General features: G+C 41.0%; 1 protein-coding gene across 1 annotated transcript in view; it reads right to left on the bottom strand.

Moving 5' to 3' along the window:
- GIT2 (GIT ArfGAP 2) overlaps nt 1-17,175 on the bottom strand; it is a 195,537-nt gene that overhangs the window by 14,749 nt on the left and 163,613 nt on the right. The window contains exons 15-19 of the mRNA XM_063938779.1: nt 13,870-14,019; nt 8,849-9,097; nt 5,884-5,973; nt 2,748-2,830; nt 1,799-1,987 (exon numbers count right to left, since the gene is read on the bottom strand). Coding sequence (XP_063794849.1) covers nt 1,799-1,987; nt 2,748-2,830; nt 5,884-5,973; nt 8,849-9,097; nt 13,870-14,019 — 761 coding nt within the window. The remainder of the gene's footprint in view (nt 1-1,798; nt 1,988-2,747; nt 2,831-5,883; nt 5,974-8,848; nt 9,098-13,869; nt 14,020-17,175) is intronic.

The following is a 17,175-nucleotide window of genomic DNA, read 5'->3' as shown; positions in this document are numbered from 1 at the left end:
AGGGACTCTGTGAATTTTCATATTGGCCACCCACTGGACGAATCTGGATACATCTGGTCCAAGAAATAGAGGTTAGAGGGACTCCATTAAATGCGTTGCAATCCTGTGCCACATCGGTGTTACATCGGATGAAGAGGGTCTTCGCTAAATAGGATCTCTCCCTTCATAATTACCTCAGGACCGGTAAATATCAATAACGTTTGGGACTTTTGCCATTGGTTCGTGACCATAAAAAACGGTTTATACTGGACTTTAATCCACAGAACTGCATAAAAAGTCCCTGATATATCATCTAAAAAGGAGGACGATATCATAAAGTTGCACGGTATTATCAAAGCTTGTTGCTGGTTGTATGAATAACCATGTTTTTAACAGGTTGTATACAGTAAATGTTTGAAAAAGTCAGCCACATTCTTTATTTTTAAATTATTAATTTTTTAATAAATAGTATTTTTAGTTTACCTTGATACAGTATCGTTTATACAAATCACTATTGTAAGCGCTGTTACTCTGTTGTTTTTGGGTAAAGTATGAACAAGTCTGTTTTAATAAAAATAAAAAATATCCTGAAAAACTTGTCAACTTTTTGACCGGTCGACATTTTAAACGTCGGAATTTTGACCTTGTCGGTACTGTAAATGACGGGATTGTGACCTTGTCGGGATTTGACCGTTGGTCAATGGTTGGTCGGGATTTTGATTGTAGGCAAATTCACCGCATCCCAGTCATGAAGCATTTCATCGATATCACTGCTTAATAAAGAATGATATAACTGCAATAACAAATATTCGTTCACCCACAAAGTGGTTGTCCTAATGTATACAGGCAATATATGTGCCTTAGACTGCAAGCTTACTACAAAATAAGTGATTAATGACCAGCACATTGGTTACTTATTTTGTAAGAGAGCCCAATTGACAAGTATTTAGAAAACAAGTTAAAAAAAAAAAAAAAAGGGGGAAAATGTCCCACATACTGTATCTGGCAGAATTTTATTAAACTACTCAAAAATGTAGCCAATAACCTATGTAAAGAATGTACAAGAACTGAATGCTAACTTGTAATTTGTATCACTGAAGGTCATACAAGTAAAACTGCATGACGACTGACCAGAGATGGCAGCTTGGTAAGAACAGGAGGGGGACTCTAATCCAAACCATGTCACTTTCCTGACAACACAAATGTCAACCCTCTGCTGGTTAAGTTACACGTGATCTTCTGCTTAAATGGTCAGTCACGCGGTTACACAATAAAAACATATCTGGATTTACCATTTACAAACTTTGAACACAAAAAGGATACATTTATATACGTTTAGCTCTGCAGTTTAATAGTGAGACATCGGATAACTGCACACGTCAGAACTAGAATAAGTGTCCATCCATCTTAAGCGTGATATAAACATTTTTTAGAACTTGGAATCACTTATTAAATCTCTCCATTCTCAAGAGTAGTATAGAGTCATCAGAGTGCTACTGTACTAACTAAACCAATTTTCTGGGGTGATAAGTCTCTACAAGAAGGCAGACATTACAATTAAGGTAGGACTGATGGATGTTTATATGATGGAACAAGGGCCCATATGTATTAAGCATTAAAAAGTGGAAAAGCCAAATATCTAGTACTTAAAACATGATCATAAAGCATCCTGTTAAACTTTATCATGCTGACAACTTTACAGTGCTTTAAAAAGCATTATAAAACAGTGCCTGCATGGTTCCAGTTATATACTTCTGACTGTGTTTCAATCAACAAAATGTGTCCCCATTCTACTCCTTCAATGCCCTTTCCAATTTACCTGTCCTGCTTGTTCTCTTGTGCTGCCCTCAGGAGCTCCTGAATGTTTTTGGTAATCTGTTCCGTTTTGCGGATGACATCCTCTGTGCTGGGTAGGGTGGTGCTTACATCCACATCCGGATTTTCCATTTCAGGAATGGATCCTTCCCCGTGCCACTGCATACTTCTCTGCCTCACTTTCCTACTTGAACTGCATAGATAGAAAAGGCTATTAAGACGTGTCCATTGTGTCAAGTCACTGCAGGGTTCACCGTCATTTAGGCCTAAGCCACCAGGGTCTCTTTATCACTCAGGTATGTGTCTGAATCACAGTGGCATAGGCATCAGGAACCTATTTCCCAAGGACATACCCAATACCACTTGCTTTATCACAAGTGCTCTTTTTAGGGAGCCATTTTTTTTTTTTTTTTTATGTTGGCTATAAAGTTTATTGCTATAAAAAGAAATGAACCGTACTAACCTGCATGTGTCAAGTCTCTGCATTTCTAGAGAAAGTTTTTCGCGTTTTATGTGCATATTTCTATGAAAGGTTTTACAGCCAAATTTAACATACAAAACCTTAATGTTGCATTAAAGGTGACAAAGGAACAGGCACATTTTTATATGTAATCTTTAATTTTTTCTTCCATTTTTAATGACAACTGTTATAAATCATTAAAGAACAAGATCAATACATTTTAAGCTCTTAACACGTAGGTAACAGAAATAAAATGTGCTTGTGTGAATGATTCCTAATGTTCACTCCCACTAGGACTGATAGAAAGTTGTAGTGACCAGTAAATGGCACCAGTATGGTCAGTCTGCAGACCATGGGTGATTAAGCAAGCTTAATGCGTTTCCTCTTCATATGCAGATGGCCAGACCTAATGGGTGATTTCTGCTCACAGTGAGGATGTTGTCAACACCAGCACCACACATACAGACCAGTAACAACAGTAATCACACTTTACCTTGTTTCTTCCAGGTCGGCCTCATGAATGGTATTATCGTAGTCACTTTCTGGTACACTGGCCTGCTTCTCTACCTTTGACCCCTAGAGTGAGTGAGCAGACACTTATCTTTATATGTATACAGGTTTCTACTGTTTGTGAGAAGACGACTCTTTTAAAAGAGGGAAAGAAAAATAGACCAAAAAAAATGATATATTCTGCAATAAGGAAACCTTTCATATGCAGTTTACATAAAATACAATCCATGAGAGCCACACATGATTTTGGTCATTATATTGCTGAATGACATAAAGAGATCACCTCTTAAGCGCTACAATAGCAGTAATACATAGTCAAGCTCCACCATATGCTGAGAGAGCCCCAGACTGGGCAGCAGAGCTGCATGTTGTTGGATTCTTGGTAGACTTCACTGTTCATAAGACGTTTTGCTGTGATGCAGATAGGTACAATAGGAAGAAAGCATACATTACACTATTTTTTCCATATGCAGTCGAGCAAATGATAGTTCCTAACACTAAATGACTGCATTTCACTTACCTCACAGGAACTACAGCGTTAACAAGACCAGGGATAATCTTTCTGATTATTTTGTATTGAGAACTTCTCTGAATGCTCATTAAGCAGCTCATATATGCTCGACAGACAATTTAGTCATTTTTAGATGGCCACAAAACAAAGCGTTTAGGGTCTTGAAACGATGGTCAGGAAGGAATAGTATAAGATCCAGTCACTTGTGTTATATGGCTGGATGTGTATGTGGCCAAATTTTGAGATCGGTCAACTTACTTGGCAAACATGTATGAGCAGTTTGAGTGTATATTTTATTAAGACCATGTCATAAACATTACCTGCTTGTTACATGTGTGTACACTGAGGAATGAACACAAAGGGGGTATTCAAATTCTTGTCGGTAACTACTATCTTGTCGGAAAGACGGCAGTTTCCAACAGGTTTAGGTCAGAAGGAGTTCCGACCTATTCAATGATTCGTTTTTTTCTAACAAGTTGGGAATTCCCGACTTGTCGGAAGCGTGGCCAAACCAGACAGGTTTTAGCCCCATTTCTGTTAATGTCAATCCAACTTTAAAAAACAGTCGGATTGGCATTGTCGGGAACGGGTCAAACCTGTCGAGTTTAGCAGATTGAATACTCACATGTCGGATCCTTTCAGTCTGAATACCCAAAGCCACGATTTCCATTTCTATAAAGCTATACTACAGAAATCTCTCCCAAAAAACATATTTTCAAGGCTAGCAACACGAATAGGCTCATAGTCCAAAGTATTATGAAAACACATTCTATTGATATACCTCTCCACCTCATCTTCCTTCATTCATGTTCCTATTGGATAAAAGTGCAGTACAGGTTTCTCTGTACATGTACAGCATGTCAAATAGACCCAATACAGCGATGAGTTTTATTACAAGTAATGTCTACTATCTAACAGCCGACATTCATTATAGCCCTAAAATACAGCTCTGTATTCAGTGCAATAGAGATTTGGAGTGTAGACTGATGATCTAATTACATGGCTGAAACACACAAAGGGGGACTAGAAAAGAAATTGTAGTTTCCAAAAAGCGCTATTACACGTGTTAAATTTTTTTTAAAAAAAGATTTCATTCTTGTGCGATGGGTAAAGAAACCTCAGTTCTCACACACCATCCTTTCATACCATTCTGGGCCTCATTCACAGTTGCACACAAATCCAGTTTTGCGGAAGGATTTTTTAACTTTTCGCATTGCGCTGTATCTGGCCGAGTATACGGGTGTTTCAGGGTTGTACATCTCCACTTGCAGCTGAATGGGTGGATGCAGGGGGTGTGGCTGACCTGTGTGCCATTCTGAATCAGGACCTCTACGTGCACATTGATTAAGGGAGCCTATTTCTCTAACCAGACAAAAGAAGTTGTTACAAAACCGCAGAAAGAAGACGTGATTTCAATGAAACTTGTAAGCAAGATTTTAAAATAAATTTAAGAAATTTTAAAAAAGTAAATGAACTCAGACTTGCGCAATGCTGGGAACTACTATTCGGCTCTATATCAGATGTGGCATTCAAACATAAGAAATAAGCAGCAATGTACTAACACTGGAGAGATCATATATGCAGTGCAAGTCAATGACTACAGCAGGACAGGTTTTAGAACCACAACAACTTTCAGTGAGGAGGGAAAGGAATACTAATATACGAGTAGGAGCTCCATGAGAAGCATGACTGTACTAATCACTGGCAAGCCTTAGCTTCACATTAATAAACATTTCCCAGATACTGCACAGAACCTTGTTTTATTCAGACAGTGGGACTCCACTGTAAATACATATGCAACTGCTGGATTTGTGGAACAACTAATGAAGGGGTAGCCAACCCTGGTCCTTGAGAGCTACAAACAGGTCATGTTTTCTAGGTATCCTCACAGAATCACCAGTGAAGTAATCATCTCCACCTGTGGATCTTTTAAAATGTGTCAGTGAGTAATGAGTGACCCTGTGCACCTGCTAGGTGGTCTGGAAAACGTGAACGGTTGGAAGCTCTCGAGGACCAGGGTTGGCTACTAGTGGCCTAATGTATAAGGGCATTTCCAATTCATGGAACAGGACATCTATCACAAGCCATATTTACATCTGTATGCATATAGTAATACAAGAACCTATTAATTAAACATTAAAACAAGGTGAAGTTTACAGGGTGAACAATATGTCTGCATACTATATTTTTATTATACAGTACATGGCGTTATCCCACACCAGACCTGTAGCATTGCGCACACAGAAAGCAACATTTATCCATCAGCATCTCCACTTAGTTTCCCAGAGCTGCTGCTGCACAGCTCCAGCTAGAAAGCGGGTGGAAATCCGCATCACAGAAGAAATGACCAGCAATGTGCTTACACAGTAAAGTGAGTGGGTGCAGACAAGACGTACTGTGGTGAAGATTGGTTATATAGAGCTTCGTGCTGGTAGCATTAAATGGCTGTAAAGTGTAGATGGGTAGAGGTGGATGAGGTTATAATGAGGATTTGCTGCTTCATGCAGAGGAAAAAGTACTGTTAGCAAATATGGCAATAGAAGAGAGATGTGGGGCTCTCAGGGAGAAAGGTCTCCCGTGAGCAGAGTGGACTTAGAAGGTACTTAACCCTTCGTGGGCCTTCATCTCTGGACCAGGAAAGCGTGGAGGGGAAGGAAGGCAGGGATGAAGAGGAGGTCACATATGCACTCCTCCCGATCTAAAGGGAAAAAGAAAAACACTCGAGATACCCAAAAACAAAACTAAGGCAGGCAAAACACTCCTAAGGACGGTGGCTTGAGTACTTAATAACGGAATAATATACTAGTTACTCCGATATAAAAGTATCATACTGAATTAGGTTGTCTATATTTTTTCCGAAATTGTTTCTGTAATTCATCCTTAGAATTAAAACAGAAGTTTTAAATTATATTTTTATAAACAGACCTATCATTAAAATGGAAAAATAAAAATAAAAAAATGTTTGGTCGATTACACAGTGGTGGGGTCTAATTCTATCAGATATTAAGATAATCGGTACTATTTCAGATTATAGGTAAATAAGGGGGAAATGATGCCCCAGGACAAATCCACCACTGGTAATAAAGCATATTATCATTTGATTTAGGATTATGAACCAGGATCTGGATATTTCACCGCACACCAACTGTGGTTAGAAGAAATTTAAACAAAAATATCTATTTATATACAGGTTGAGTATCCCATATCCAAATATCCGAAATACTTGACTTTTTTGAGTGAGATAGTGAAACTTTTGTTTTTTGATGGCTCAATGTACACAAACCTTGTTTAATACACAAAGTTATTAAAAATATTGTATTAAATGAGCTTCAGGCTGTGTGTATAAGGTGTATAAGAAACATAAATGAATTGTGTGAATGTACACACACTTTGTTTAATGCACAAAGTTATAAAAAATATTGGCTAAAATGACCTTCAGGCTGTGTGTATAAGGTGTATATGAAACATAAATACATTCTGTGCTTAGACTTGGGTCCCATCACCATGATATCTCATTCTGGTATGGAATTATTCCAAAATACAGAAAAATCCCATATCCAAAATACCTCTGGTCCCAAGCATTTTGGATAAGGGATACTCAACCTGTATTTGTATAGATTTTTGTGTTTGGAATTCGGCTGATACCACAATCACAGTAATTCCAAATCTCCTTTTGCCTTAGAGGTGTTAATAAAAGCTAAATTTTAATTTATTTCATCATATTATATGTATGGTGTGCCTCAAAAAAAAAAAAAGTTGACTTTTGCTTCTTAGCAAAACCCGATTTCAATAATTTCAGATTATGGGGTATATTCAATTAGGGTCGAAAGCTGCCGTCTGTCGAAAAGACGTCTGTTTTCGAGTTCTTAAGGTCGAATCATGATTTGACCTATTCAATCCCCAGCATTTTCATTCAACAAGTTGGGGATTTCGACTTGTTGAATAGTACGTATAGCTACCGGTTCACGTACTTTTGAGGGAGACAGGGCCAAATTCAACAGGATTTGGCCCCGTTTCAGACCATCTCAGTCCGACATAAAAAAATGTCGGACTGAGATGAGGGACCTTAGAGAAGGAGAGGGGGGAGAGCTGCGAGGAGACGGGGGACAGCAGCACCGGAGGAGACAAGGAGACGAGAGAGCCGCGGGCACAGCAGTGCCGGAGGAGAGGAGACGGGAGAGCTGCGGGCACAGGGGGACAACAGCGCCGGAGGAGAGGAGAATGGACAGCCGTGGGCACAGGGGGACAGCAGCGCCGGAGGAGAGGAGACGGGAGAGCCGCAGCCACAGGGGGACAACAGCGCCGGAGGAGACTGTGGGGGCAGACGGGGAACAGCAGCGGGCAGCGTAGCCGGAGGATGTCACAACCGTCGCTCACAGCAGCGTCCACCCGGCTCCAGCAAGCGGGACCTCACTTGCTGGAGCCAGGTGGACGCTGCAGTGAGCGGCGGCTGTGACATCCTCCGGCTACGCTGGCCGCTGCTGCGCTCCCGGCTCTCCCCCTCGTCTCCTCCGGTGCTGCTCTCCCCCTCTGCCCGCATCTCAGCTCCTGCATCTCAATTCAACTTTTTTTTTAAAGTCGAATTGAGATTGCTTTGAATAGCCCAGGTCGGATCCATTCCGAGAAATGAATGTCGGAATGGATCCGACTTCACTTGAATATACCCCTATGCCAGGTAACTAATGATCAAGATTTATCAAAACATGTTTCCAATCCCAGAGATCTGCAGGAGAGGTGAACGTGAGCAGTGCTACGCTCATTTACATTCTACATTAGTGAGCCACAATCCTATTGCTTAAACTGGATTGGTGTCAAATCAGATGCTGGCATGGAGTGTGGAGCAAAGTAGATTGCGTAAAGTACCAAAAAACTTTAAGGAGGTCACATAATTTTAATTTTAAATATTTTTTTTATCCACATTTGTTTCTTGATTTTTCTTTTTCCTTTTTTTCTAGCGCTTAAGAACTGCAAGTTCACCTTAAAAAGAAAAAAAGTTACCCTGTAGGTTAATCCTTAAGACTGTACCAAGGACATGGTTGTGGTAGGAATGAGTGAGTTTTGGTGTAGAGTTGCAAACGAAGGCTTTAAGTATATCATTTTATTTCAGTTACATGATCTTAAAATATACAGACACATTACTCATTCATGAATCAGTTTTCCTTTAATTAGTTATACTGACTAGATGGCAAGAACACATTATCTTAATGAAACTATACTAGAAAAAAACAGTAACTAGACATTCTGAGGTCAACAGGTGTTAAGAAACTGATGCAACACTGTTTACACCAAAACTCTGAGACTTTGGTAAAAACAGAACTCCTACATAACGCCATCTACTTATGCGACAACTTACATACACATGGCTGTGGAATATGCCAGTGCACTGAAAGCTTACCATTATTATTGGTGAATTGGTTAGGTCATTCCATCTTTGATAAAAACAGCAAATATACGGTTTAAAAAAAAAAAAAAAAAGGCAAATACAAACTTAACTGATAATAGGGACATTTCTCTTCTCACTGGCACAGAAGAGCGAAGCATGCAGAGAGCAAGAAAAGCACTGTATTACTTACATGTGGTGGAAAAGGCTGCAGTCTTGTAATACTTTCTTCTGGATAGGTGACTTCTCCCATTGGGAGGTAGGGTTTCTGGGCAGATCCAGTCTCATACATAGACATGGGTCTACTACCTCGTCCTGATGGCCGTCGCTTTAGTGAAGGTGGGTTGGCGAGGTCTGTGTATTCTGACCCAGCTGGGACCTGATATAGGTTAGTGGTGGCCTGTCTCCTGAGGTTGGAGTTCTCACACTGCAGTGATTGGAGCTGAAAGAAAGTTTCGTAGTGGGACTTTGCACTTTGCTTTGATATTGGGTTGCAGATCACTTGGGTTGGGGAGAATATACAACCAGCACTTTCAGAAACGCAAACATAACATACTATGCACATTAGTATTCCAGATTTTTTTGTCAAAAAACTAAATATTCTATCACTGACTTGGGAACTCAGCATAAGCCATCATTAATTTAGCGTTGTCAAAATTACATCATCAGTCAGGTCACTACTGAGTTTTGGTTTTGTTGCTTAAGCAAGCATGCATCAGAAAAAGGCCTACAAAATAGCAAATGTTATCCCATTTAGAGACTACCTGGGGAAATATGGTGCATCTGAAATGCTGCATAACAAGGACAGCGACAACACAAATAAAACATAAATGAAGCAGTAGTGAAAAACAGCAAAAGGGGATCCAGTGTACACATGTAAAGCAATGATCTCCAACTGGAGTCGAGAAAAACTATTTTAAATACATTTTTTATTACATTTTTACAGTTTGTACATAAAAACAAATGACAACAGAACCATTGTCTACCTGACTATAAAAATAACAGCCTTATTCCATAATCCACCATTAAAATAATTGGACTGTACAGAGGCAGTTATTTATTAAAATAAAACACAGCTTTTCCACTGTAAGTCAACAAATCCTGAAAGATACATGTGCTTATGTAGAGCACATCAAGAAGCCCCATAAGCAGCAAATGGAAACTGTTACAACAGAAAAAAAAAATAGGTTAAAACAAAAGGATTCAGATCAATTCATTTCAAGGAATCAAGTGACCATTGTAGCTGCAAATGTTTCAGTTCAAAATGTCCGAATACTGCAAGTGGTTGATGTAGAACAGTGATTGGCAAATGAACCTGACCCACTGTCACAGAGAAGAAAATCTCTATTGAGGTCCTGAAGCGTTTCCAATCATAGTTTGAAAAATATGATTCCAAATGAGTAAGTACCGTCCATTTGTCTCCGAGAGGTGAATATTCAAATTATTGCCCAATCAGAAATGGAGAAATTGTATACCTCCACAGGAAATGGTATATCGCCACAGGAAATGAAAATAACTGAGAAGCATGCAGATAGAATTGTGGACTTATTAGTTAATCACTATATGATCTTCTGCTTTCCTTTTTCCTAAGGAGAATGGGGCTAGTTGTTTTGACATTTCTTCTTCCATCCAAATTAAAGTGACATGTGAAAAGCTTTGCCACTATAAAATCCTTTGTTAAGGGTACCAGAAACAGTCTTTATTATCCCAAATAGAACCACCAATTATTAATTAGAAATGACCCATCCATGGGGGAATATTCCACAGAAATAGCGCTTCCTCTTCTTCAAATAGCCTCTTTTCCCAGTAACTGTGAAAGATTAGATATAGATCATGCTACCAGTACCACCATAGAAACTTGCTGAGTGTCAGCTTTCTAAGTAAATACATCACAGGATTTAGGTATTTTTGTTTTATAATTTAAAGCGTGTAAGGCCTGGCCAGAGTCCCGCCAAGTCCCTTAAAAGAGAAACCAGCTCCTGAAATAAGCTGGCCTAATTGGACTAATGCAAATGTGCTCTGCCTTTCCTGCACATAATCAGCTTTATGGACCAGTAAATAACAGAGCAGTGCAGGAGAGAGACAGCTCCCACATAATAACAACTTGGTCAGTGATGCAGGCTTCCTACAGTGCCACCAACTCGCTTACTGTTCATTACTGGTCTACTATTTTTGGGCATTAGTTTTTTTTGTCGTTAGCATTACTGCCACTTGAGTTTCACTTCTGACCAAAGCACTGTGTTGGGTTCATATGTCCTCCCAACGTTTGGGTGAGTTTTCTCCAAGACCTCTGGTCCCTTCCCACAGTCCCAAAACACTGGTCAGTTGCCTTTTGACAAAAAAAATTATCCCGAGTACAGTATATATGTGTATGCATGTGGCAGGGAATACAGATTGTAAACTCCACTGGGGCTGGGAATGAGGTCAGTGGCCGAAATATGTATACAGGTTGAGTATCCCATATCCAAATATTCCGAAATACGGACTTTTTTGAGTGAGAGTGAGATAGAGAAACCTTTGTTTTTTTATGGCTCAATGTACACAAACTTTGTTTAATACACAAAGTTATTAAAAATATTGTATTAAATGACCTTCAGGATGTGTGTATAAGGTGTATATAAAACATAAATGAATTGTGTGAATGTAGACACACTTTGTTTAATGCACAAAGTTATAAAAAATATTGGCTAAAATGACCTTCAGGCTGTGTGTATAAGGTGTATATGTAACATAAATGCATTCTGTGCTTAGACTTAGGTCCCATCACCATGATATCTCATTATGGTATGCAATTATTCCAAAATACGGAAAAATCCCATATCCAAAATACCTCTGGTCCCAAGCATTTTGGATAAGGGATACTCAACCTGTATAAGTGTTGCATACTATGGGGGGTATGCAATTACCCACAGTCAATGACCATGGGTAATTGTATTGCCTAGGGCTATCCAATTAGAACCAATGGGACGCCTCAGGCACCCAAACACAGTCCGCAATAAATGGCCTGCCAAAACCGCGATAACATATAGGATCGTGTGTCCAATGTCGGCAGATCAAAATGGCCTCTAAACGTCATTGGGGCTAATCAAATACCCCCTCTATGAGAGGGCTATATAAATAACTTCAAAATAAAGATGGGCTGGTCCTACAAATATATACATTTATACCTAAAGTATGACTAGATATACATATAGAAAGATTTGCTGAATGTTCACGGGATTACAGTGTACATTGCTACTTGAGGTGAGAAATTTCCCCAACCCAATAGCAGCATGAGGGGACATCTAGAGTAAAGTCTAGAATAAAGTTTGGCAACGAACCTTTAATCTTCACTAATGCTGGGCTCGCATGCTGCAATAATCCATATAGGTCTCTACAAAGTAGGACCAAATGTACAGAGCTCAGGCAGGGTTCACGCAACCTTACTGCCAGGTTTTAAGGTAATGTTGTTAGTGCTATTGCCTAAAAGGATAATTATTCCACTTTCAAACAAGAGGCTTCTATTAAACTACTTAAACACAAACACACATACACATATACGAGCCATAGTTTAGTAGATCCAGCGATAACTGTCCTCCTGTAGAATAATATTGTTAGGCGGCTCTGGGTAACAGATACTACTACTATATGTAGCCTGTCTGGCCTGCCCCTCAAACTGTATTCTATTCTGTGTTGCTGTATATGACGGTATTTTCTCACAGTATTCAGACACTGTTCAGAAATGCTCTTATGCCCTTTACTGGATTTTGAAAATATAATAATCCAGAAAATTCTTACTGGAATACACAGAAGCACCTCAAAAAAATAGAGCCAAAAAATACAGACATTTATTGGACAAATTTTAGCTTTATCACAGATCTAATTTAAATATGGAACTATCCATTAAAATTTGGTACAGTGGGTGCAAATAAAATTAATATACTGCACGAGTCTCCACAGGTGCTGATGAGGGATACAGTGCAGAAACCTCCACCATGCAGGTACAAAGAGGGGGTAATTCATGCTTTACAATATTTCTATAAAGTGGATAATGCCTTTATAAATGCGCTGGTACAGGAAGGCACCATGCACGCAGTACATGTATGCGCTGAAACACCAAACACATTATATGAATGCTTCACAATCAGTTAATCTGCCAGTAACAGCATTTGCCTTAGTTATGAACAAAGGAGAAGATGTATTAAGCCTGGAGAAGTGATAATGAACCAGCCAATCAGCTCCAACATGTAAGAGCTGATTGGCTGGTGCATTATCACCTTCCACTTGTCACTGCTTTATCACTTCTCCAGGCTTAATACAATTGCCCCAAACTTTGATAGTAGATCCTGGTAAAACTCATAAATGGACATAAATTTGTTATGCCCATGTATGTATTCATATACATCTTAGGGGCAGCTGCCATTAAGGTTTTTCACCAGTAATAGGGTCATCTGCAGGTTTTTGATAAGGAAACCATGCACCACAGTTCACATCAGATTCCCCAATACTGTTCATAAACACATTAAAGTGGTTTCAAACCTACCTACCCTCTGAGACAGAGAATTCAGTTCATATCATTCATTAAAAAAAAATAACAGTACAGGTTGAATATCCCTTATCCAAAATGCTCCAAAGTCTGAAATGTTCTGAGCACCAACTGAGGTAGTGTATAAGGAGTATATGACAGCTTAGATACCTTTCATATTATGACTTGGTTTCCATCCCCAGGATCTCCGATCATGTACATACAGATTTTCCAAAATCCAAAATATTTTGGATAAAAGATACTTAACCTATAGTCTGAGTTTTCAAATTACCATCCTTCCCTAATTACTGCTGGCAAGACTGCTGCTGTAGGATTAATTGGTCACACACTGTGGCATCTCTCAGCAAGTTACCCCTTCCGGTCTCATGCAGGTTGATCATTTTAAATCTGGTTTTCCAGAAGAGAAGTTTGCAAATCAGTGATGACTTAAATGATCTCCTTTAGCAGTGAAGGATAGATGAACAGCTTTCCCACTATTTGTAATTCTATAGTGGGTTAAATACTTGTGTGAGTGCAGTAACCACTGTAATGCTACACAGATGGAGGATGGTAATGGTGTTTTATCAACTTTGCATGACCTAGACTAACGTTTTTACATTAATCAATAAGTCAGACACATTTTTAAAATAGTTTGTTCCCATGTAAACCAAAGACAGAAAAAAGAATAAATGTAAAAGAAAATCAGTTACCTTTTTTTGCATTACCCGAAGCTCATCACTCAGATTACTATTAACCTTCATTAATTGCTGGATTTTTGCTTCTGATGCAGCCAGTGCATTTTTCACATCAAGAAATTCTTGTACCGTGAAGGTCCCATCTGATAAATCAGCTTCCAGGCTCTGGGTAAAAAAAACACATAAGAATACCATGTTAGTAAAAGCTAATTTTCATCTCGTGACACGTTACAGAAATGCACAATTACGTAGGCTTCATAATCCATTTAAATAAAAGAAAATGTTAAATGGAAAGGTATCCAACAATATCTTGTGTGGTATAGAAAGAAAATAACAACAGGTGTTTATACATTTTAGGTGCGAGCTGGCTCCTGCGAGCCGTACTCACGGCAACTAGCACTGCCAGTTACATTAGCAATCCAATGCGCAGCCCCCAGAGCAGGTGAAAATCTTGATGTGGGACAAGTACATTGGGTCTAATTCAGATCTGATCGCTGGGCTGCATTTTTTGCTGTCCTGAGTTCAGATAGTCGCTGCCTAGGGGGAGTGTATTTTCGATGTACAAGTGTGCGTTCCTATGTGTAGCAGAGTTGCTCAAAATCAGTTTGTGCAGTGTCTGCGCAGCCCAGGACTTACTCTCCCAGTGCGACTGAATCCTGCTGATCAGGGCCGAAGCGGACGTCAGATACCCTCCCTGAAAACAATTGAGCCCATCTGCGTTTTTCCGGACACTCCCTAAAATAAGAATTTACTCACCGGTAATTCTATTTCTCGTAGTCCGTAGTGGATGCTGGGACTCCGTAAGGACCATGGGGATTAGCGGCTCCGCAGGAGACTGGGCACAACTATAAAGAAAGCTTTTAGACTACTGGTGTGCACTGGCTCCTCCCACTAAGACCCTCCTCCAGACTTCAGTTAGGATACTGTGCCCGGAAGAGCTGACACAATAAGGAAGGATTTTGAATCCCGGGTAAGACTCATACCAGCCACACCAATCACACCGTATAACTCGTGATACAATACCCAGTTAACAGTATGACAACAACTGAGCCTCTCAACACATGGCTCAACAATAACCCTTTAGTTAAGCAATAACTATATACAAGTATTGCAGACAATCCGCACTTGGGATGGGCGCCCAGCATCCACTACGGACTACGAGAAATAGAATTACCGGTGAGTAAATTCTTATTTTCTCTAACGTCCTAAGTGGATGCTGGGACTCCGTAAGGACCATGGGGATTATACCAAAGCTCCCAAACGGGCGGGAGAGTGCGGATGACTCTGCAGCACCGAATGGGCAAACTCTAGGTCCTCCTCAGCCAGCGTGTCAAACTTATAGAATTTAGCAAACGTGTTTGACCCCGACCAAGTAGCTGCTCGGCAAAGTTGAAGAGCCGAGACCCCTCGGGCAGCCGCCCAAGAAGAGCCCACCTTCCTCGTGGAATGGGCTTTCACTGATTTAGGATGCGGCAGTCCAGCCGCAGAATGTGCAAGCTGAATCGTACTACAGATCCAGCGAGCAATAGTCTGCTTTGAAGCAGGTGCACCCAACTTGTTGGGCGCATACAGGATAAAGAGCGAGTCAGTCTTTCTGACTCCAGCTGTCCTGGAAACATAGATTTTTAGGGCCCTGACTACATCCAACAACTTGGAAGCCTCCAAGTCATTTGTAGCCGCAGGCACCACTATAGGTTGGTTCAGATGAAAAGCTGATACCACTTTGGGGAGAAACTGGGGACGAGTCCTCAATTCTGCCCTATCCATATGGAAAATCAGATAAGGGCTTTTACATGACAAAGCCGCCAATTCTGATACACGCCTGGCCGAAGCCAAGGCCAACAACATGACCACTTTCCACGTGAGATATTTCAAATCCACGGTTTTCAGTGGCTCAAACCAATGTGACCTCAGGAAATCCAACACCACGTTGAGATCCCAAGGTGCCACTGGAGGCACAAAAGGGGGCTGAATATGCAGCACTCCCTTAACAAAAGTCTGAACTTCAGGTAGTGAAGCCAGTTCTCTCTGGAAGAAAATCGATAGAGCCGAAATCTGGACCTTAATGGAACCCAATTTAAGGCCCATAGTCACCCCTGACTGTAGGAAGTGCAGGAAACGGCCCAGCTGAAATTCCTCCGCTGGGGCCTTCCTGGCCTCACACCACGCAACATATTTTCGCCATATGCGGTGATAATGGTTTGCGGTTACTTCTTTCCTAGCTTTAATCAGCGTAGGAATGACTTCCTCCGGAATGCCCTTTTCCTTCAGGATCCGGTGTTCAACCGCCATGCCGTCAAACGCAGCCGCGGTAAGTCTTGGAACAGACAGGGCCCCTGCTGCAGCAGGTCTTGTCTGAGCGGTAGAGGCCATGGGTCCTCTGACATCATTTCTTGAAGTTCCGGGTACCAAGCTCTTCTTGGCCAATCTGGAACAATGAGTATAGTTCTTACTCCTCTTCTCCTTATTATCCTCAGTACCTTTGGTATGAGAGGAAGAGGAGGGAACACATAAACCGATCGGTACACCCACGGTGTTACTAGAGCGTCCACAGCTATCGCCTGCGGGTCTCTCGACCTGGCGCAATATTTTTCTAGCTTTTTGTTTAGGCGGGACGCCATCATGTCCACCTGTGGCTTTTTCCAACGGTTTACAATCATTTGAAAGACTTCTGGATGAAGTCCCCACTCTCCCGGGTGGAGGTCGTGCCTGCTGAGGAAGTCTGCTTCCCAGTTGTCCACTCCCGGAATGAACACTGCTGACAGTGCTAACACGTGATTTTCCGCCCATCGGAGAATCCTTGTGGCTTCTGCCATTGCCGTCCTGCTTCTCGTGCCGCCCTGTCGATTTACATGGGCGACCGCCGTGATGTTGTCTGACTGGATCAGTACCGGCTGGTTTTGAAGCAGGGGTTTTGCCTGACTTAGGGCATTGTAAATGGCCCTCAGTTCCAGAATATTTATGTGCAGGGAAGTCTCCTGACTTGACCATAGTCCTTGGAAGTTTCTTCCCTGTGTGACTGCTCCCCAGCCTCGAAGGCTGGCATCCGTGGTCACCAGGACCCAGTCCTGTATGCCGAATCTGCGGCCCTCTTGAAGATGAGCACTCTGCAGCCACCACAGCAGAGACACCCTTGTCCTCGGAGACAGGGTTATCAGACGATGCATCTGAAGATGCGATCCGGACCACTTGTCCAACAGGTCCCACTGAAATGTTCTTGCATGAAACCTGCCGAATGGAATCGCTTCGTAGGAAGCTACCATTTTTCCCAGGATCCGCGTGCAGTGATGCACCGACACCTGTTTTGGTTTTAGGAGGCCT

Source organism: Pseudophryne corroboree, chromosome 1 (genome assembly GCF_028390025.1).
Source record: "Pseudophryne corroboree isolate aPseCor3 chromosome 1, aPseCor3.hap2, whole genome shotgun sequence".
Taxonomy (NCBI): Eukaryota; Metazoa; Chordata; class Amphibia; order Anura; family Myobatrachidae; genus Pseudophryne; species Pseudophryne corroboree.
The sequence above is the reverse complement of the archived record's forward strand: the minus strand, read 5'-3'. Positions and strand labels throughout refer to the sequence as shown.